Source organism: Typopeltis vanoorti, chromosome 1, assembly GCF_054136105.1.
Source record: "Typopeltis vanoorti isolate ZY-2024b chromosome 1, IOZ_Tvanoo_1.0, whole genome shotgun sequence".
Lineage (NCBI taxonomy): Eukaryota > Metazoa > Arthropoda > Arachnida > Uropygi > Thelyphonidae > Typopeltis > Typopeltis vanoorti.
In genome coordinates this window covers 11338365-11362115 of record NC_143549.1, presented here as the reverse complement: position 1 = coordinate 11362115, position 23751 = coordinate 11338365, and the positions used below count along the sequence as shown (strand labels likewise).

The window sequence follows — 23751 nt, the reverse complement described above, 5'->3', positions numbered from 1 at the left end:
CTTGGATAAAGGATTAAACTAAATTTATTATACTCTAACCAAGTGAAAAATAAACTTTCAACATAGTATGTATACATAGGAAGTTGCAGATATTTAAGTAGAAAGGCTGAATAAGAGCAAAGAACAAGTGTAGCTAAGTAGGAAATGCAATATTCTAATGGACCACAAGGCTTGCTTAAATATGAATTCATTCATATTTAAACTGTTTAATATATATTAAACAGTTTAAATATGAGTAAGTTTCAGTGTCAGTTATGAATGACATAACTGACATAGCAGTTGAAGATTGTATGAATGTTCAGAGAGTGTGTAGAAGTGATAGTGTGAAAAAAAGTTTGATTAAAGATAAAGTAGGCAATAACATTAAAAAGACAGAATGAAATAAACAATAAAGTGGGTAATAATGATATTGAAAACAGAGTGCAATTAACAGTGAGGTGGAAAGCAGGACTGAGGGTGAGAAATTGTGTGTGAGTGATGATAAAATAGCAAGAGTGAATGATATAAAAAAAAAGAAAGCAAGATTTGAAAACTGAGTTAGTGAAGATGAGGCAAGAGATGAAGCAGATGCTGAGGAAATGAAGAGAAATGGAGATATGTATGGAAGAGTGAAAAAAGACAAAAAGAAATGATGTCAGTATGAAAAACTTAATGAAAGATTCGCAAGTGGCATTGTATGAAAATTCAATTATTAGAGGTGTGGTAGATGAGAAGATGCACAAGGTTTGCTTTCTGGGAGGTAAAATGAATAGAGTGATACGAGTGCATTGGATATGAGAAGCGACAACAAAGGAGTTGGTGGTGGTAGCAGTGACAAATGACTTGACTGGGAACAAGGAGAAGGTGAGACTGGATATCAAGAAGTTATTAAGAAGGATAAAAGATAATAATGTGATAGGAAAGGTAGCTGGTGTATTGCCCAGGTATGACAGTGATGAGATGAGAACAGGAATTATGAATGATATGTCAGCAGAAATGTGTAAAAGAAAAGGAGTGCAGTTTGTTAATGTGGAAGTTTTTTCACTTGGCTATGCTACTAATTAAATATTGGGTTTTATCCTTTATCCAAGTGTTAGCAAACAAAGTTTGCACCAGAAGTACTTTCAGGACTGGGGAAACTCGTAGTAAAGGTGGTATAAGTTCTCATCATTTGCCTTAGTATCTCTCTTGGATCTGCCCTTAGTATCTGTTCTTCCCTTAATGCTAGCATTATATATGTCTGCAAGGAGATGTGCATTGCATTATGGGAATTACTAAGGCAAGTGATGAGAACTTATACCACCTTTACCATGAGTTGCCACAGTCCTGAAAGTACTTGAGGTGCAAACTTTGTTTGCTAACACTTGGATAAAGGATAAAACCCAATATTTAATTAGTTTGTTAATGTGTGGATTGAATTTAAAGGCAAGTTTGAAGGAAGAATTGAACTGTATAAGAGTGATGGAATACATTTGAATGGCTTTGGTGTGAACCATTTTAAGAAACTGCTGCTGGAAGGGAGAGTAATGAATGCAGAGAATAAATATAAGCAAGTAAGAAGCAATGTGAAAGAGTGGAAGAGTAAGGAAGGAGACTGAAGTAGGTATTATGACCAGGCCCAGCTGGTGGCGTGTGCAAAGTGTGCAATATACACAGGCGCTGCAGAAGAAAAGGCGTCTAAAAGATGTCAAAAAATATGAGATAAGAGCTTAAATGAACAATGAATGGTACATATAATTATGAATGTACGTCATCTTCCATTTGGGCCCCTTCAGATCTTCCCGGAAATGAACAAATAAATTCTGAAATTGTATTTGTTCCCTGGACCCAATTATATCACTGTTATTTTTGATTAAAATTTATAAAAATATACCTAAAATAGTTCTTCTTTATTTTTTGATGTATCATAAATCAATTTATAATTAATTGTTGAGTTCCGTGTAAAAAGAAATTTGTATAAGCAATACTAATCCATAGGTAACACTATACTGTAAAGCAATTTTAATTTGTTTTTCATTTCCTGTTTGTTTTATTCACACTTTATAAAACTTTATAAAATTTAAAAAAAAATTTTTTTGGAATGGCACCGGGCATTAATCGCACACACAAGAAAAATACTAGGCACCGGAGCTGATTATGACTGTAAAGAATGAGAGAACAACCATGCAAGACAATCAGGGAAATGGTGAGATTCAAGGTAGACAGAGGAACACAGTGTAGAAAGGTTGATGATCCAAGAGGATGTTAAGCCATCTGTTGACAAAAAGGGAAGGAGATAACCTGGAATGTACAACAGTTGGATTTGAAGAATGTTCTGGGATGACTAAGGAGAAAAAGAAACAACTCAATGAAAGTATAGAGAAGTCACATCTAATAAGTGGCATCAGCGAAACTTGTTATAGATAAAGGAATGAGCTATATGAATGTTGCGTATGAATGCTAGAAGTATTAAAAACAATGGAAATGAAATGCTGCATTGATTGAGTTTGTTCACCCAAAAATTGTTGGAATAAGTGAGCCATGGATGGATGAGGATGGTATTCTGACTGGAATGGAGATGGAAGAGTATGATGCATTTGTGAAGACAAAAAAGAGTAAAAAGGAAGAAGGAGTGATATATTATTATTATTATTACCCCAAGAACCTATGGAGTCAAAGACTCATCCTGGAGGTCCTTTTATCAGACACACAGCTTATCACGCCATGACTTAAACACATTCAAATTCTCTGCAGACACCATGCTCTTAGGCAAGGCATTCCAATCATTCACAACTCTACATGCAAAACACCTGCTTCTCACTTCCCTGCTTACACCCTCCTTATACAGCTTCCAGGGATGACCTCTGGTTCTCCCCTGATCTCACACTGTTTTCTGTAGAACCTCTACAACATTGATCCTATAACATAGGTCTCTATCATATTTTCCCTCCTCCTCCTCCTCCTATCACCAGACTCTGTAAACTGCATCTTCTCAATTTTTCCTCACATTCAACATTCCAGAGGTTAGAAACTACCTTAGTCAGTTGCTTCTGGACCCCTTCCAACATCTCTTTATCCTTTTGAAAACAGTGACCAAATCAGGCACAGCAGTCCATGTGTAGCCGAATCAAAGCCTTATACAATGGAACAAGAATCTTCCTACTTCCACAAGTCAGTGTCCTCTGCATCATTCCCAGAAATCTCTGTGTTGTCCTCACAATTTTGGCAATGTCCCTCCCTAAATTTCAGATCCTTATCCATTATCATCCCAAGATCTCTTATTTCGTCCAATTCTGACAATATATCCCCATCAAGTATAAATTCTACATCCCATCTTTGTTTCCCAAATTTTAAAACCTTACATTTTGCAACAATGAACTCATATCTCAATTTCCTTGCCCTCGATATCTAGATTCATTACCTAGATATCGATAATTATTATAATTATAATTATTATTATTATTATGTGACACCTCCAGGGAGTTCAAAGACTCATTGAGGGAGGAAACCTACGTACAACTCTCTCAGATACTGCCCAAGTTCTAATCTAGAGCTTCTAAGAGTGTTTTGGTTTATAAATCAATGGGTCATACGACAGTGTGATGAGTGTTGCACAGATTCTCTCACCATATGCGAAAAAATAATTGGCTATGTGGAATGTTATGATAAGACTTTTATTTTAACAGAATATAGCAGAGACAACTGTTGACAATGAAGCAACAAGAGTGGTTCATTTGCTCTGATGTACAGCCTATGGATTAGTGATGCGTGAAACATTCTGGTAGTGCTTCTTATGGCTTAATGGTGGATAAAGTCCAATCATCACAGGATAACTCTCTTGGCAGAAGCATAAACTTGTGACCCATAATCCAACTTCAATGTTATTAGTACATGATACAAATGGAGCAAAGAATATCTGTCTAAAGTGGTGGAAGATAATGCAAAAGTATGTTCATCACTTTATCACAATAGGTGGAAGTTGAATTTCATTGCTGAGTGTGAGGTCACATCCCCACTTATTGGAGGTGCCTGAAATGGCTTAATAAATTTCCATTTCAGTTCCCTAGAGCAGGATTTACGGATCCTGCTCTAGAGTGAAAAATATGTAAAAAAAAAAAATATATATAAGGAGGGTGTAAGCAGGGAAGTGAGAAGCAGGTGTTTTGCATGTAGAGTTGTGAATGACTGGAATGCCTTGCCTGAGAGCATGGCGTCTCTTTAGTATGCGTAGTGAGTCTCAAGCAGCCCAAATCCAAAATAACAACAAATTAAAACTTATTAGGAAATTTGAAGCACTAAAAAGAGTACAAAATAACCTTAACTTCTCGAAACCCCACATCAACCCTAACAAAGTTGTAATTAATAAATCATCTCACATCCTTTCAGATGCAGAAAAAAGTATCCTTAGCAAGGGTTTAAATTTTATTCCTTCTCCAAAATCTATTCCAAGAGAATCACTTTCACCAAGATAGAAAAGGCTGTTTCCTTCCTCCCTTCACAAGATGCAAAACTTCTCCATATTAAATCCACCTTTATCATTAACAATGCTAAACCACCAACAGATAAACTCTTAAGAGCCTACGCTGGAACGACAGGCTCTTAAGAGTTTAAAAAATAACAGAAATATACTTATCCTTCCTGCAGATAAAGTCAATGCCACAGTTGTGCTTAACTTTGAAGATTATAAAAATAAGATACTTGAATTACTACAGAGTGACACTTACTCAATTCTTGAGAGAAATCCCACTTGTGAACTTCAAAATCGTACCAATAATTTATTAAAAACAACTTCTGAACTGTCTAGAAACATTCGCCTTTCTCTTCGCTCTCTCCATCCACTCATGCCATGCATATATGGAGTTCCCAAGATCCACAAGGAAAATACCCCACTTCGTCTCATTGTTGAGGGCATTGATTCACCTAGCCTAGCCACCACAACCTAAAATATCCCGGTGTATACAAGATATGGTGTGACTGCGACATTCCTTACTTTGGCCAGATGGATAACAAAGCAGCTTTGAATGTGTTAACTACGTTTTCACATTAAATATGTATAGTACTCCTCCCCATCAAGAACCTAGGTGACCAAATCTGGGCACGGTAGTCAAGATGAGGTCTTATCAAGGCTTGGTACACAGGTACAATAACTTGCTTGTCTCTGCTCGTCAAGGTATTTTTCAACAACCAAGTGAGTTGATGAGCTGATTTAGCTACTTTTGCAATGTGCCCCCTAAACTTCATCTCCCTATCCACCAACACTCCCAAGTCCCTGGCCTCATCAATCTCCTGGAGTACAGTTCCACCAATGTGGTATACTGCTTCTAATCTTTTCACTCCGAAATGCATAACCTTACATTTTGTCACATTAAATTGAAATCCATTCTCCTTAGCCCAGAACTCCAGTCTATCCAAGTCATCCTGCAAGATTTTGACATCTTCTGCATTCACTATTGCCCTACCCAACTTCATCAGCAAACAAATGAACTGTTCCTCTTAGATCATTCCCTATATCGTTAATGAACAAATTAAACAGCAGTGATTCCAAGAACAAAACCCTGCGGCACACCACTAGTCACAGGCCGTCTTTTGGACTCTACTCCTGAATAAACTACTCTTTGATATCTCTCCATCAACCACCCATCTATCCATCTCACCAACCCTATATCCATTCCCATATGTTGTAGTTTACGGATTAGAATTCCATGTGGTATCCTGACAAATGCCTTTGCCAGGTCCAGCAGTATCACTGTATATAAACTAAGGACATGTAATAATATTCTACAGAGACTCTGTTGCACTGCTTGGAGTTCAAGAACCTCTACCCTTCGGACAACAGATCTTGCTCTGGTATTCTCAAGTGCAGAATATTGTGTTCCTATGTGGCTAAATAGCCCTCACACAAAGATTATCAATTCTCAATTGAATAATACTTTAAGATTAATTACAGGCTCTATTAGTTCAACTCCAACTTATTGGCTTTCAACAGGCATTATTCCTACAAAACTACATAAATTGAATTCTTTAGTCCGTGAATTTCAAAAAATTTCTGGTAATCCAAACTTACCTATCCATCAGGATCTCTCAACTCTTAATGTCAATAGATTGAAATCTCGCCATCCATTACTACAAGCAGCAGAAGAACTAGTTCTAAATAATTTTAATCCTTTATCAAAATGGGAGGAAATATCAAAGGAAAATACAAAAGAATATTTGCATAACATCTTTAAAGGTGATCAAATCATTACAAAATCGGCCCTACCTCGGAAAACCTGGACAATAGGATTGTAGGTTTTGCGAGGATTCGGACGAGGACTAAATAGGATTCGGACAAACCATAGCCTATGTGGAGATGCTCTCTATAAATGGAACAGACAATCATCTCCGATATGTTACTGTGGTGCTCCACGATAGACTATGCAACATATTGTAAAAGAATGCACCTTACTTCCAGTGCTTATCAGAATGACTGGAATGACTTTTTACAAGTGGCTCTTGAAGATGTGACCTGGATTACAAACTTAGATCTGAATTTATAATGATATATATGTTTTCTTTATTATAACATATTAAAACTTTTATTTTTAACTTTTCTTTTAACTTTTTATTTTTATTTTAATTTTTCAATTCTTTGGATTAGATCTATGTTTTCCTTTAAATAGGAAGATGTCCTAGTGACTAGGATGAAATATAGGAAGTATTAAATTCTATTTTAATTCTTTTTGAGTGTTGTAAAAAATCCATTAAGCCTCCAACATGTTTTCCTTTAAAGTTTTAACTTAAAATATTTTAAACTATTCAATCCTGTTAATATATAATGACATCATGATTCTCTTTTTAACATCATGTTTATGCCATGAGCTATGCATGTCTATGACAAGTCCACTAACCCCACTTCTTGGACATGATTCCTCTACAATCTACCCTATTCATTCCTGTCTATCATCACTGATACTACAGCCCTCCTCAGATTTAAATATTACCCCCACATCCTTGACTTAATACTTTCTTGTGCAATCACACATCTATTCCTGAAAAACCATCGTCTACACTTTTCATGCAGTGTCCCCCAGTGGCGTACTCAGGATTTAATCTTGGAGGGGCCACTCAAAATTTAATCTTGGGGGGGGGGAGAGTTGAGTAGACGATTTGAGAATACACACTACGCATTGCATACGAGCTATGATTAAGCATCTGCAGTGATCGCCAATACATGATACCAGTGATCTCCTCTGGCCTGGCTCGGGCAAACGAAGTAGCGCCCGAGCACTACTTCATTCGCTTTGCGTTCACAGTGGCCAGGATTCCCGACTGCTATAGGGTATTCCCACCTTATGTGATTGCTAATTCATAAGCAGCATAGAAACAGAAGCCACAACATAAATTTAAAAAATAATAATAATAATTTTAATTAGGAAAATAAATTTTTGGAAATTTGGAAATTTTTCTAGTGTTTTTTTTCCTTTTTCTTTTGGGGGGCCAGTGCCCCTTAGACCACTCCCTGGGTGTGCCAATGGTGTCCCCCCCCCTCTGCACCCTGACCTCCCTCATTTCACTGTCCACTTACCTCACCATTTATGAATTTGCACCCTGACTCCCTCATTTCACTGTCCACTTACCTCACCATTTATGAACTTGCCTACTTTATTCCTGCTCTTCCACAACACCTCTTGCTTCCTCATGTCTTACCTTCACTTCAGTCATTCTCTTGCAGCAACAACTCCTACAACTAACACAGCAGATCCATTCAAATGTAGCTCATCTCTTTAATACAGCTATATCCACTCCTCAAACTCATCCCACACATTCACAAAATGAACTCCATTCTCCTCACACAACTCTGTTAGCATGTCATTCAAAATAAAATTTTTCTCACCTTCTCAATACATCATTATCGTACCTGGGCAAACAAACCCATACAACAGCTTCGTCTATTTCCCCTGCCAAATATTGTGCACATATGTGGGTGAACAACAGCGTGTGTGTGTGTGCGCACACACACACACACACACAAACACTTCTAAAATTGATACCCAACTCAAAACCATTATGAGAATTCTGAAAGGAACAATCAAACTAACCCCACTATGCTGACTCTTAGTTTTGATAAATTTTAAACCACCACACCTACAGGAAGCACTTCCTTCAAGGAGAATATAAAAAAAAAAAAAAAAAAAAAAAAATTCCAAATTCTCAAGGCACATCTATCTGGAAGTGTAAGGATGTGACAGACTAGGATCTCAACATCCCTCTTTGAAAGCGAAGAACAGTTGACAGACAATTTAACATTTAATATTTCCAATGCTTCAAAAGAAGCATGGAACAATTTGTCAAACCTGTTCAACAAAGAAGTTATAAAGGATCAAACTCATCGACCATCTGGCTTTGACTTCCCTCGTCATGTCTGGCAAACACTTAACTATCTTCAAACCAGACAAGGCAGGCATGCAACATGCTTGCACTGTGGGGCAACAATTCAACTCCAGCTTGTGATGGTGGAGTATCAATTCAGACAATTACTCACATTATGTATGAATGCAGCTTACGAGCCTTTCTTGGCAGACCATCAGAGCTAGTAAGCACAAAAAAGGCAGCACAGTGGCTGAAGAATCTGGACATAAATTTATGATATGGATGTTGACTTACTTTGTGTAATCCTTTATTCTTAACAACTATTGAAAATTCCTAACTGAAATTCCATCACTGCAGTGCGATTTTAAAGAACATTTACTATTACAAACTATCTACTATAATAACTATTCTTTGGTCCATACAAGTTTGTTATAGTGAGAGTAAGCTATTTATGACATTTACAGGATAAAGTAATGTCTAAAATCTTAATAAATAGTCTTAGTATATGTGATAATTATGACACATTTTATTTCATAATAATAATAATACATATATATATATATATATTTTAAACATAAACATTTTATAATGTCTCAGATAAATTACATACATAAATACAATAATAGTTGTATATACGCGTATATATATATATATATATATAATTTTTATAATAAATTACAATTGTGAATAACAGATACTAGCGAGTTAATATTTTTAAATAATAATAATATTTTTTTTATTTTAAGAAATAACATTTTTGTTCATTGCTAAAATATTTACACATATATAAAATACTTATCTTGAGTATAATTTTACAAAATTTTTCTATGTTGGATTTCAGTTAAGAATTTTAATAACACTCTTTGCCTCTGTATTGTGCATTTACAACGCATGTTCTAATATCAACAGTGATGATTATACAGATTTTTTTTTTTTTTGAGTTAATAACTAATATAATAATAATAGTTTGGGAGGCATTTCTGATTTCTTCCTTGAAGCTTTGCAGAGCTTATCTGAGGAAGATAATAGATGGTGGTGGTTTTGTGGATATGCTTCTATACTGGTCGCAAGCCAGGTGTTGATTTTACTGTTTGTTGGTACGTGCTTGCAAGGCTTCAACTGCTGTTACACAGTTTAACTTTTTTTTTTCTTTTTTTTTTTTTTTTTTTTTTGCAAGTAGGGTTAGATTTGGACATGGTGTGTTTGTTTGTGTCCTTGTAGTGGTGTTTTCTGAGAGGGGTTTGTCATAGGTTTTGTGTGTGTGTGTGAGGGAGAGAGAGAGAGTGAGAAACAGGAATTTCTCTAATTTCCATTCTCGCTATAATACTTATATAGCGCCTGTGTCAGCTCTCTGTACGTCCCTAGGTTTCTGTCATTGAATGGCAGTTTGTTTATCATGTCTATCCACCCGAAACATCTATGTCAAGTACATAGAAGTTTCGGGTGGCTTGGCCATAGTGATTTTTTGTACTTATATGTTATGTAGTTTGTTGACTATGGTCTTGTTATCTGATATGTTGTTCTGGTTACTCTATAGGTTGGGCTGTAGTAATGTTTTAACATGACTATATAATGGCATAAGCGTTTCACCTTAAACATTTTGTGTTGTGTCCGTGCTGCCTCCATACGTGTGAGTTGTTCCCAGAATATCAGTTTAACCATTTTATCTTGCAATTGTTGTAACCTGTTAAGTCTGTAGTCTGCACAGATTGCATATGATGTGATTGAGTATCTTAAAATGTCTTCACATAATGCTTTATAGATTAGTATTTTTATGTGTGTCAGGGCTATGTCTTTTAATCGGTATAGATTGCTTGCTTTTATCCTAAGCTTGGTGTGTAGGTAGTTTATATGGCTATTCCAACTTTGATCATCATCGAAGTGAAGTCCGAGATAGTGTGCTGTTTTCACCTGTGTGATGGTTGTGGTTTTAGGTTCAGCGCTTTGCGTATAGGTGGATGAATGTTGGATAGTGAGATATTTTGTTTCTATGGGCAGGGTTTGGGGGTTTTTGAATACCATTAGCTTTGTTTTTCCAGGGTTTATATATATATATATATATTTATATATATATAAATATATTTTTTTCAGTTAACCATCTAGTGATTTGATTGATGTCGTATTGCATGTAGAAAGTAGTGATCAGAGCTTGCTCCACCTTTATCACAAGTTGCCTTGGTCTTGCACTACCTGTGGGATCAGCTAGTCTTGCATCAATTGCAGGCGCAAAGTTGACATTTTGTCTGTTTGCTTACTTGGGAAAATATGGAGTAAAACCAGGTTTAAAATTGCTTGGTATCTTTAACATAATTATACCCAGTTAAAAATGCTTTCTACATTTATATCTCCTCCTGAGATTTTTATTTAATAAGGTTATAACACCTTATGGTAACTTGTTTTGGGTAAAATACTTACAAGCTCTGCATTACTAAATCTTGGTATTTCTAGCCTGGCTCCCACTGATGAGACCTCAATAAAGGTCGAAACCAGTCTGGGTAGTGGCCCCTTGCCTTTAATACAAAACATCATACATCCCCTTCTTGGAGATGTGTTTTGGCATTAAGGGTAAATATTAAGATTAGCGATCAGAGCTTGCTCCACCTTTACCACGAGTTGCCTTGGTCTTGCACTACCTGTGGGATCAGCTAGTCTTGCATCAATTGCAGGCACAAACCTGACATTTTGTCTGTTTGCTTACTTGGGAAAATATGGAGTAAAACCAGGTTTAAAATTGCTTGGTATCTTTAACATAAGTCGTATTGCATATTTGTGTAAGATATATTTACGTTGCTGTGAATAGATACCATGGCTGTGTCATCTGCATACTGGAAGATTTTACTTTTTAAGGGAAGATGGCTCATGTCGTGTGTGTGTGTATGTTAAATAGAATGGGAGATAGGACAGCTCCTTGTGTACTCCACAGGTTACCAGTACCTCTTTGCTGTATGCTGATCCCATACGCGTGAGGTGCTTCCTGTTTTCCATGTATGTTTCAAACTACTGGAGTAGACTACCTCCAATTCCGATATGCGTTAGCTTCGTTAATAAAGTTTTGTGTGTTAGTGTGTCAAATGCTTTTGTTAGGTCAATGAATATGACAAATGTTATTCTGTTTTTATCCAATGCAGCGTTTATTAGGTCTGTGAAATCTTCCAGGAGTGTTACTGTTCCTTTTTTTTTTTTTGAAAGCCATATTGTGTTTTGGGTATGATTTCAAATTTTTCACCGTATGTGGAGAGTTTGCAGTGCACAATGCACTCCATGATTTGGTGGATTATAGACAATGTGGCGATGGGTCTGTAATTACTTATAATGCTTCTTTTTCAATGTTTGTGTATGGGTGTGATTAATGCAGTCTTTAGTGTTTCTGGTATGTGTCCCTTTTTGAAGATTTTATTTAATAGTTTTTGTATAACTGAACATAGGTTGGTTGAATGTTTCTTGATGTTTTTTGGACTGATTCCGTCTATACCCGGTACTTTGTTAGGGTTAATTTGTTGAATTGCCAGTGATAGTTCTTTTGTTACTGTGGAGTACCACACTGTCTGGGTTGCGAATGTACCTAGTGGAGAATATTTGTTTTTGTGAGGAAAGGTTGTTTCTTGTAGTTTTTGGACAGAGTTCACGAAGTGCTGATTAAAGTTGTTTGCCAACTGTTTGAGGGATTTGGGGTCGGATTGTTTCTGCGGCAGTGGTTCTATGTATGTTGTTCAGCATTTCATTAATCAGGTGCCAGGTTTCCTTTATATCATTCTGAGCTGTCGTTAATTTGCTGCTGTAGTAGTTTCTTTTTGCTGTTCTAATCTGTGTTGTTAAGAGATTCCGTTTTCTTTTGTATTTAGCATGTAAAGCAATATTGTTTGGCGACTTCTTAAGTTGTTTCCATAGGGCATCTTTTCTTTGTATGTCTGTTAATATGTTGTCTGTTATCCATGGATTCTGTTTTGTTTGGGAGCATATTTTTATTTTGTTAATGCTTTGTTATATATATATTTTTTAAATGCAAGTATAAGATTATTATATACAACTTCATCAGAGTCTGAAGATGCTATATGCATCCAGTCTGTTTTTCTGATTTCATCGTTTACTATTGTTTCGTTTAGAATGCTATAATACTGATTTGTAGTCTCAGTGAGTTTTATGGGTTCTGGTTCTGTGTGTAACTGTAATGCTGTGAAGTAGTGGTCTGCAAGTTTGAATGTTATGATGGCTGCTGTGTGGCAGTTTGGAGGGGCCCGTATATTTATGTGGTCAATACAGGATGAGGTTGTTGTATTTCCGACTATCTCTTCTCGTATGTACGACTGTATGAATGGTATTATGTTATATGCTGATAAGAGGTCTAGGTATTGTTCTGTGTTATTTAGGTTTCTAATGTTTATATTCATGTCTCCTATTATTATTATTATCAAGTATTCTGAGGTACCTTCTTTCATAGCTGAGAGCCATCTGTTTAGTTCATCTAGGAAATTTGTGGTGCTTAAGTTGGGTGGTCTGTATATTGCGTTTAATATCAAGGAGTTTTCTTGTTTGATGTTTTTAATTTCGATCCATATGGTTTCTGCGTATTCTAGTTTGAATTGTAGATAACCATCTGGTTGGCAAAGAATCAAGAGATCTAGAAAGGCTAACTGCTTATTTACTTCTACTTCTAGGGTGAACTGGATCCTTGGATGAAGTGCATTAGTTTTTGAGAGAAACTGTTGTAGTTCTTCTGAGGTGCCCTTCCATATGGCAAAAATGTCGTCCACATATCTGAACCAAATGTTAGGTCTGGGTGTAATGTTGTCAAAGATACGTTGTTCTAAATGCTCCATGAAGTATTTGGCAATAGCAGAAGATATTGGATTACTCATTGCTGTCACTTCAATTTGTTGGTATAACTGGTTTTTGAAGGAAAAATAACCAGACTTTATTAAAAATTCAAATAATTTCATAATGTCTGGAGGAAATTCTTGGTGTAGTAATTCTATACTGTCTGCCAACAGAACATTTGTAAATAGCGAAATAACATCTAGACTAATCATAATCTCTGAATCATCTAGATGCAGATCGGAAATTTTATTTCTCAAGTCCACAGAATTTTTTATATATGTAGCAGTTCTTCTAAGTTAAAGAAGTGAGTAAATTTGACAGAAATTTTGATATTTTGTAAGTGGGACAACTTATACAGTGTACAACCAGTCTTAATGGAATTCCTGGTTTATGTACTTTTGGAAGACCATATAATCTCGGTGGGCACCTGAAGGAGGTCTTTAGTGTTTTCGTTTTATCTTCATCCCATATCAATATTTTTTCTATAAGGGCATTAAGCTTTTTTATTTGACTACCGGTAGGATCTGAAGCGAGGGGCCTATAAGTCGAATAGTCGCGGAGTAACAGTGATATTTTTCTCTCGTATTCTCTTCTGTCTTGGATGACTACCTTCCCTTGGTCAGCTTTTGTAATAATTAGGTTCTTGTTATTTTTAGCGATTTCAGTGCTTTTTGTTCAGCATACAAAAGGTTTGGCCGCAGAGGCTTGGTGTTAAAAAGAATTTTTGCACACTTGAATCTTGTTCTGTTAGTTGTTTTTTGGGGTAAGGATCGAATACCTCTGTCTATACTATGGAAAAAGTCTATTATGGGTACTTTGCTCAGAGCAACAGAAAATTATGCCCTTTAGACAGAACGAAACGTTCACTGTCTGTCAGTGGGTGGCCTGATACGTTGATCACTACTCTATCTGTATCAATGACAGTATTACTAAATTTGGGGATATATTTTTTTAATTATTTAAATTTAATTATTTAGTTATTTAATTATTAAATAATTATTTAATTATTCAAATATAATAATTAAAAAAATTAAAAATAAATAAATAATAATAATAATAATTAAATAAATTTAGGAAATTTAACCTCAGCTACTTAGGTGGTGCTTTGTGAATATAACAGTTATTGTTTAATTAGCCTTGTACCTGTACTGATGATGCCTGTGATATTCAGGTGAAAATTCTACGAATAAAGAATAATTTACATCAGTTAATTCCGTTATTATAATAGTTAGTAAGCTTTTATAAGTGTAATTTTTGTTGGGCTGTTGGTGAGTCGCACGACAGGAGGAGGACGGGAATTATTTTCTCTTTTCCTTTTTTGTGATAACTGATGTACTGACTGGATATATTTTAATTCAATGGGAGCGCCAATTTTTTTTGCTTAGTTGTATTAAAGTGCCTTTTAGATGTATTGTTGCAATTTCTGGGAGGCCATCTATCATGAGATCATTGTTATACTGCTGTTGGTTTAAGAGTTCGTACTGTTTCTTTAAAGAGTTTAGTTCTTGTCGAAGTTCCGTTGTCTCTTTAACGAGATTCTGCTGTCTTTCCGTTAGCGCTTTAATGCAGTTCTTAATTTCTCTGACGGTCTGTAATACATCTTCTATGGAGTTATTATAAAATTTAATAAATTCCTCATATATTCCTAATATAATTGCTCATATATAATAATAGTGCATTTCTTGAATGTATATTGAAATAAAAAGAAAAGTAAAATAATAGCATACTTATGATTTTTCTATAAAAGCAAAGGACATGCACACACCCACAAACACAGATTTGTTCTTTCAAGTTTGTAGTATATTAAAATGTTATGCTTGCAAACATTTAAGAAATTAATTATATATGGTCTTTATTTTTGCTTTAAATGTGCTTACTTTTGCAATGAATATTCTTTTTTTTTTTTTTTTGAAAATATGGATTATACAACTGTGTTAGAATAACTCTTTTTATTATCCCGATGTTTCGACTTCATATCAAGATCATCATCTGGAGCATACATAAATATACAAGACAAGCTGTGTTACATTTCAAACCGTAAGCTAGAGAAACAATGATTTGATCACATGCTACTCACTGGCATGACCTCCAGTGAAAAAAAATAATAAAATAAAAAATAAATAAATAAAATTAAATTACATCAAGCTAATTTAATTTTTGATTAAATGAATAAATATTCTTGCTTATAGATCGTTTTTCTTCCAGTTACAGTGAAGTCCTATTTCTATTATTATAATTGTTATTTTTGATTAAAAAATAAATAAAAATTAAAAAATTAAAAAAAGTATTTATAAATTACAATATGATTAAAGTTTCTTATATATATATATTTTTTCCCCCTTCTCTCCATAACAGCGATGTCCTATTTATCAGTATTATTATTATTATTCGGTCTCCATGGAGTCAAAAGACTCATTGTGGGAGGTCCTTCCTAAGAAACACAAAGTCTATCAAGACTCATCGAGGGGAGCCCCCCCCCCCCTCCTAAGAAACACAAAGTCGATCATACCACTCCTTGAACTCATTGACCGTTCTCGCTCTCACCACTCCATCAGACAATGCATTCCATGGTTCAACCACCCTCCATGCAAAGAAACCACTCCTCACCCTCTTGCTCACAGTTTCCTTTCGTAACTTCCAAGAATGGCCTCTTGTCATCACACCTTCCTGCTGCTCAACGCGAAAGAACTCCCCAGTGTCAACCCTGTAACCACCTCTCAACAGTTTAAAAGTCTCAATCACATCACCTCTCTTTCTATCCACCAAACTCTGCAGTCCACATTCCCTCAGCCGATCCTCATAACTATCATTGTACAAAGTTTATTTTTCACTTGGTTAGAATATAATAAATTTAGTTTAATCCTTTATCCAAGTGTGAGCAAACAAACTTTGCACCTGAAAGTATTTTCAGGACTGGGGGTAAGGTGATACAACACCAGGACGAATCCTTGCAAAGGTGGAGCAAGCTACCAACACCCTATCTCAGTATCTCCCATAATGCAAAACACATCTCCCTGCAGATATGTCTAATGTTATGCATTAAGGGAAGGGCCACTACTCAGACTAGTTTTGACCTTTATTGAGGTCTCTTCAGTGGGAGCCAGGCCCAAGTGGAGATACCAGCCAGAAGCATTAGCAGGTCATCTCTACCTATAGGAGCTGCCAATTGGTGTGCCACCTTTTTAATAAATTACTCTGGATTTAGAGAAAGATGTTGAAAGTTTATTTTTCACTTGGTTAGAATATAATAAATTTAGTTTAATCCTTTATCCAAGTGTGAGCAAACAACGTTTGCGCCTGAAAGTATCTTCAGGACTGGGGGTAAGGTGGTACTAAATCCAGAGTAATTTATTAAAAAGGTGGCACACCAATTGGCAGCTCCTATAGGTAGAGATGACCTGTAATGCTTCTAACTGCTATCTCCACTTGGGCCTGGCTCCCACTGAAGAGACCTCAATAAAGGTCTAAACTAGTCTGGGTAGTGGCCCTTCCCTTAATGCATAACATTAGATATATCTGCAAGGAAATGTGTTTTGCATTATTGGAGATACTGAGATAAGGTGTTGGTTACTTGTTCCATCTTTGCAAGGAGTCGCCCTGGTGTTGTACCACCTTTCCCCCAGTACTTTCAGGTGCAAACTTTGTTTGCTCACACTTGGATAAAGGATTAAACTAAATTTATTATATCATTGTACAGTCCTGAAACCATCTTTGTTATCTGCCTTTGTACAGTTAATTTATGCGAGAGCGGTAGTGATAGCGGTTTCACTGGAACAAAGATTATGGGCTCTCTTGGTAAGAGTTTTAATAATGTCATATTGTTGAGAGGGGTGGTGGTGGGAGAATTTGTGAATGTATCTGCCTGTGTATATGACTGTATACAGAAAATCCACACACACACAGGCAGATGCATTCACAAACTCTCCCACCACCGCCACCCCTCTCAACAATATGGCATTATTAAAACTCTTACCAAGAGAGTCCACAATCTTTGTTCTCATTAACCGTCCTCACTACTGAGCTTAACCACATACACAGCACTTTCCTCTCCAATGGCAACAGCAATCACAGTATCAAAAATATAATCAGTTCCTCTCCCATTCCCCATCCTTCTTGTCAACAAGAATTTAAAAATGCCATCACCATACCCTACATCCACGGCACATCCGAAAAAATACCCAAGATTCTAAAAAAAGTACAACCTACACACAGCATATAAGCCCCACCGCAAACTTGCTACCCTTATCCTTTCTACAAAAGATCAGCTCCCTCCTCTCTCTCACTGCCTGGAGTTTACAAAGTACCCTGTTCCTGTAAGCTAGCATACTTTGGACAGACAGGCAGATCAGCAGCCATCCACCTGGAGGAACACAAGTCTTACATCTGTAAACACAACTATGGCCATTCGGGCTTGGCTCACCATGTCTTGGACACCACCCGCAGGGTATCATGGAAGAAAACCACCATGCTCCACCACAGCAAATTCAAGAAAGAGAGACTATTCTTAGATGCAGCAGCAGCAGCTCTCAAAAATCAACCAAATCTTAATAAATATGGTTGCATTAAGCACTTCCGAAGATTTGGGAAACACTCGTCACCAGAAGTCCCACCTTACATTCCAGGCCACCTACAACTGCTCTTAGAGGGTGCTCCACCTAGATAGGACTTTAGTGTCACCCATGTGGTTGGGCTTAGTATTGTATGATATCTGTGTTCATGTTACATTAGTTGTTTTTTGTAATCCTCGTAGATGTCCTAGTGACTGGGACGAAATATAAGAAGTATTAAATTCTGTTTTAATCCTTTTTGAGTGTTGTAAAAAATCCATTAAGCCTCCAACATGATGTCATCACAGCACTTAAGCCTCTACACATGTAGACCATTATTATTGTTTAGATTGGGGTGGTTGATAATGATCTCACAAGCTTCCTTAAATTTGTGTTCACACCATGTTTTGGTGATGTAGACAACTAGTGCTTTTCCAGTCAATTCTCTGTAAGGTGTTCAGAGCATGATCAGAAAGGCCAGATTCACCATAATTATTATATTTGATGTGTCGTTTATGTTCTTTTTAAAAATCCCATACACATGGAAGGCATATATTCGTCCCTCGAATCCTTCCTCTCTAAGAACAGCTATAAACAGGACTCTAGAAAATCCAGGATCCTAAATCCATAATAACAACTTTAATACTGATAAATAGGACATCACTGTTAAGAAGAAAAAAAAAAAGAAAAAAAAATCTATAAGAAAGTTTATTCATGTTGTAATTTATAAATTTTTTTTTTCTTTTCTTTTTTTTTTAAATCAAAAATAACAATTATAATAATAGAAATAGGACATCACTGTTACTGGAAGGAAAACCATCTGTAAGCAAGAATATTTATTGATGTAATCAGAAATTAAATTAGCTTGATGTAATTTTTTTTAATTATTAATATTTTTTTAAATTTTATTATTTTTTCAATAGAGGTCATGCCAGTGAGTAGCATGCGATCAAATCATTGTTTCTCTAGCTTATGGTTTGAAATGTAACGCAGATTGTCTTGTATATTTATGTATGCTCCAGATGATGATCTTGATGTGAAGATCAAAACATCGGGATAATAAAAAGAGTTATTCTATCACAGTTGTAGAATCCATAATTTCAAAAATGAATGCTGATCACTGTGTAATACTAAAAGAAAGGATTGCAATGAATATATTTTGCTGAGGTAACTGCATTGAAATATTTCACTAACCTTGACTTTGTTGTTCTCTTTCACTGGATTCCAAATTTTTTCATCATTACTATATAAAATCATAAAAGCTGTTACCCACTGTGGTACATTTGATCTACCTTTGGTAATTACTGCTGTAAGATTTTTTGGTTCAATGAAGTCAATCTGTCAATTTATGAAACATAAGACAAAGAATGCTATTAATAAAATTGGTTCATGAAGTATAAAGAAAAATTTAATGCACTAAATCCTTTAATAACTGAATTTTGAACACAAATATCCTTCCCTGTTTAATAAGTACACATTGTTATTATTATAACTATGTCTCCATGGAGACAGAAGACTCATTGTGGAATTACTCATCAGGAATTATTGTGGAATTTTCCATTTCGTTATTTATGAAATAAAAAGATACTTCATTCTAGTGGAGAGATGGATATTAATTTCTTTTACAACCTCAATGACGCAATAAGGAGCTTTGGCTGACACAATTTGATAATTTTAATGAGGTCACTGTACCAGTCTTTGCCATTATTATATGGATTTCTTCAGAGAGCTCAAGAGACTACCAGTGACATGCAATGGTAGATCAATTAACAAGTTAAGTTTTTTTTTCTTGGTCATAAATTAAATTAATGATGTCAAGAAATTGTATTCTTCTTTAATTATTTACCTAAGTGTAAGCAAAGTTTGCAAATGTAGCATTTTCACAACTTAGACTTAAATACAAAGGTGAATCGCTTCACATTAATTGCCTTAATATCCCATAATGTGCATAATGAGTTCCAAAAAAATAAAATTTATCTTAAAGATATAATATTATTTCAACGCTGAATGTTTGTAGAAACTGAAAGTTTCATAAATTTGACCAGAAGGCTTATGAGAATACAACCCCTCAGCATTGGAGTTTCCTTAGCTTGCACTACTCAAAACAACATGACTGCTGCCCAAGCATCTGTATATTCACTGTCTACTAGTGCATTTTGATAGAGTTTCACTAGCCTAACAGCAATTTCCAACTGGTTGATTCTAGTAAGCTCTCTGGTGAAAATTATGAAACTTTCTTAGTTTCAACAAACATTCTGCTTTGAAATAACGTTTGCATCTTTAATATCCACTATTCCTATGTAATTTATGATGCTGAAATGAAGTCAATGGCTCGTTCTTTATTAATTACATTTATGCACCGACCAAGAGTTAACTTACAGAAAATACATTTCTCTGACATCAGATTTCTTTAGTATTGAAGGAATGTTTGTTCTCTCTTAAGAGAACAACCAGTTTGAACAGCTATTCGAACTGTTTGGTAAACCAGCGAAAACTTATCAAAATGCACTAATGAAAGGTCAATAAATGGAACTTAGACAGCAGCCATGTTCTTTTAAGTAGTGAAAGTTAAAGCTACTCAGGGGCCAACATCAACATCATTTTGTTAAAGGTCGATCCTGCCTTAGCAATTTATTAGCTTTTTATAATAGAATGACATCTGAGTTGGACAAAGGAAATTGCTACACAGCGGTACTTCTGAATTTTGCTAAGGCTTTTGACAGGACACCCCATGGAATACTGTCACGCAAATTGGAGCAGATGGGGATGGATACTAAACTGGTGATATGGATAGGAGAATGGCTCAGGGAGAGATACCAGAAGGTGGTATATGGAGGAGCAGAGTCCAGGATGTGGCAGCTGACCAGTGATATTCCTCAGGGCTCTGTGCTTGGGCCATTGTTTTTTAATTTGCACATAAATAATATAGGAAATGGCTTAATAGGAAATATTTAGTTGTTTGCTGATGATGCAAAGTTGGGTAGTGCAATAAAAAATCAAGGTGATGTTGAGAGTTTGCAGGATGATTTAAATAAGCTGGTAAAATGGGCAAAAGGTAATGGATGTCAGTTCAATGTGGAAAGTGGAAAGTTATGCATTTTGAGATTAAAAGATTACCAGCTATGTACTACATTGATAGAATGGTACTCCAAGAGATTGATGAGGCTAGGGACTTTGGGGTGTTGGTAGATAGGGAGATGAAGTTCAGGGGGACACATTGCTAAGGTGTCCAAGATTGCACATAGGATTACTTGGTTATTGAGGAACACATTAACATCCAGAGATAAAGAGGTTATTATTCCCCTTTATATAGCACTGATACTTTCACATTTGGATTACTGTGCTCAGGTGTGGTCACCTGGATTTCTTGGAGATGAGGAGGTTGTGGAGAGGGTTCGGTGGAGAATGACTAAGTTGGTGAGTGATGTAAAAAATGCTACCTACATTGATAGATTGAGAGCTTGTGGATTGCAGAGGTTGGTTGATAGGCAGAGAAGAGGGGATATGATAGAAACATTTAAATTACTAAAAGGTTTTTATAAGATTGATGCAGGGGAAATGTTTCAGCTGTGTGATAGTGATGGAAGAACAAGAGGTCCCTGGAAATTAAGGAAAAATGCGGTTAACAAGGGTGTGAGAATGAGGTTTTTCGCCTGGAAGGTGGTGATAAGTGGAATGCATTGCCTGACTCAGTTGCGAGTTCTTTGCCTGAAATGAATTCAAGAAGAGATATGATAGATATTGTTTTGATAGTTTGGGTCTCCCAAGATGAGTCTACTGACTCCATGGAGATACCCATAATAATAATAATAATAATAATAAAATAATAATACTCCAGTACTGAGGTTTGTATTCTCGTAACCTCACAGGTCAAATATACAAAATTTTTATAGTTTGTAGAAACATTTAGCTTTGAAATAATGTTGCATCTACTATCCGCTGTAACATCACCATCATCAATTTCCTGATATATATATATACCTTCTAGAGGTATTCAGGTTAATATGACACGATTAAGTTAGCATTATTATTATTAATTTCCTATACACAATTTTCCTCCAAATTAGCCTATTACTGATAGGCATTCAGATATTGTCATAATCTAACATTATGCTCTTCTAAAGCAGTTCTGACCGAATAAATCCACGTACACTTTCCTCTGGTCTCTTTCCTATCATCTTGGAATCAAACATCTGTTTTGCTAACCTTTCTTACCCATTCTATTTAAGTGGCCATGCCAGCTTAGATTAGCTCTGTTGATACATTCTTGAGTGCTAATCATTTCAGATTGCTTTTCAGTATCTTCATTTGTAATATGATTCTGCCATTGATGCCATCAGTTCACTTCTCTAATTTTTCTCAGAATCCTCATATCTGTGGTCTATAGCTTTTGATTAAGTGCTATATTTCTAATACAACTCTCAGATCTATAACTTAAAACTGGTTTCAACATGGGCGTGTATACTGCTAGTTTGGTGTTTTGGCTAATTTCTCTCTTATCTGTATAAATTTATTTAGCTGGCTACCCAAAATACCACCTTGGCTTATTCTGTTGTCTTTTTCCAGATTTAATCATACTGGTATAAATTATCCGGTACAATATATAGAAGAGAGGCAAGTATTAGGAGAATTGGAAGAGAAAGAAACAGAGGTATATCAGATGTTGGTTGGGTCAGATGTGAATAAGGCTGTAGGAATGGATGGCATATCACCATGTATGCTTAAGGAATGTGCACCACGGTTGGTTATGCTCTTGACTTGGTTATTTAATGAAAGTTTTGCAGTGGGTACAGTTCCTAAGGAGTGGAAAGAGGACAGAATAGTACCACTCCATAAGCATGGTTCTAAGACAGAAGTCTCCAACTATAGGCAAGTCTGTATAACTGCAGTTGACAGGAAGACAAATTTAGTAGGATGTTGAGTGGGCCAGGCAATGTGGAGGATTGAGATGAACAAGTGTATAAACAAATTGAATTAGTGAACAAAGGAAGGGTAATTATTATGGGCAGCTGCAATTATGGCAGTATAGATTGGAATAAAGAGATAGTATTTGGGAATAAGGAAAATGAATTTTTTTGAGTTCTTCAGAGATAACTATCTCAGACTGAAAGTAAAAGAGGGCATGCGAGGATGAAGCATTTTAGATCTTTGTGATTTAGATCATTGTGAGCAGTTTCACACTTTCCTTCAGCTGGTGAGAGTGATCATGAAGTAATCATCTGGGTTGTGGCTAGCCATATATATCTGTGAAGAAAGAATATATGTGGAAGTACAAGGATGATGACAAGTTTAGAAGGCAGCTTGGAGCTATAGCATGGAATGAGGAGTTGAGTGGTAAGAAAAGAAATGCTGCTCGGGAACCGACAAAGAAATACATAACAGCATCGATATGTGAATGTATTCCGAAGGCGAAAAGGCTGAATAAGGTAGGTGTAAAATGCATGAATAAGTGGCTGGAGCATGACATCTGGAAGAAGAATATAGGAAGCAGTAAGTACAAGAATAAGAATAATGGTAATAATCAGTTACATGAAGAGTATAAAGGAAAAGACAGGAGGTGACTTGGTTAGTAAGGAAAACAAAAGTGGAGTATGAGCAGAAATTGGGAAATCATCAAAGAAACACCCTAGTGTTTTTTTATAGATATGTGGCAAGTAGAAGGAAGAATTATTATGGTAAGATGATGTTAATGGATGAAAATGGTAGAATGGTAATTGCTGCAGAAGACATTGTTGAGGTATTCAGCGATCAATTTATGAGGATGTTTCATTCTCATCAGTCATAATCATAAGTACATAATCCTAATCACAATCATAAGTGTAGAGGGCATAGGAGAGGATGGCTTAATTGTGAGTGAGCAGGAGGTATTTGGGGAAATAAATAACCTTGATGTCAATAAAGCGATATGATTTAATGACATATCACAATGCATCTTAAGGGAATGTTCCATGGAATTGGAAGTAGCATTGGAATGTTTATTTAATAACAGCCTTACAACAGCACAGATTCCAAGGGAGTGGATAGAAGGTAAAATTGTTCTATTGCATAAAGATGGCAATAAGGTTGTGGCTTCAAATTATTG

The 23751-nt window shown here is 35.8% G+C and overlaps 1 protein-coding gene across 4 annotated transcripts in view; it reads right to left on the bottom strand.

Moving 5' to 3' along the window:
• The window catches only part of LOC150109786 (uncharacterized), a 1408745-nt gene that overhangs the window by 796669 nt on the left and 588325 nt on the right, over nt 1–23751 (bottom strand). For all 4 annotated transcript variants that reach the window (XM_090396626.1, XM_090396635.1, XM_090396653.1 and 1 more), the window contains one exon: nt 18864–19007. In XM_090396626.1, coding sequence (XP_090252752.1) covers nt 18864–19007 — 144 coding nt within the window. The remainder of the gene's footprint in view (nt 1–18863; nt 19008–23751) is intronic.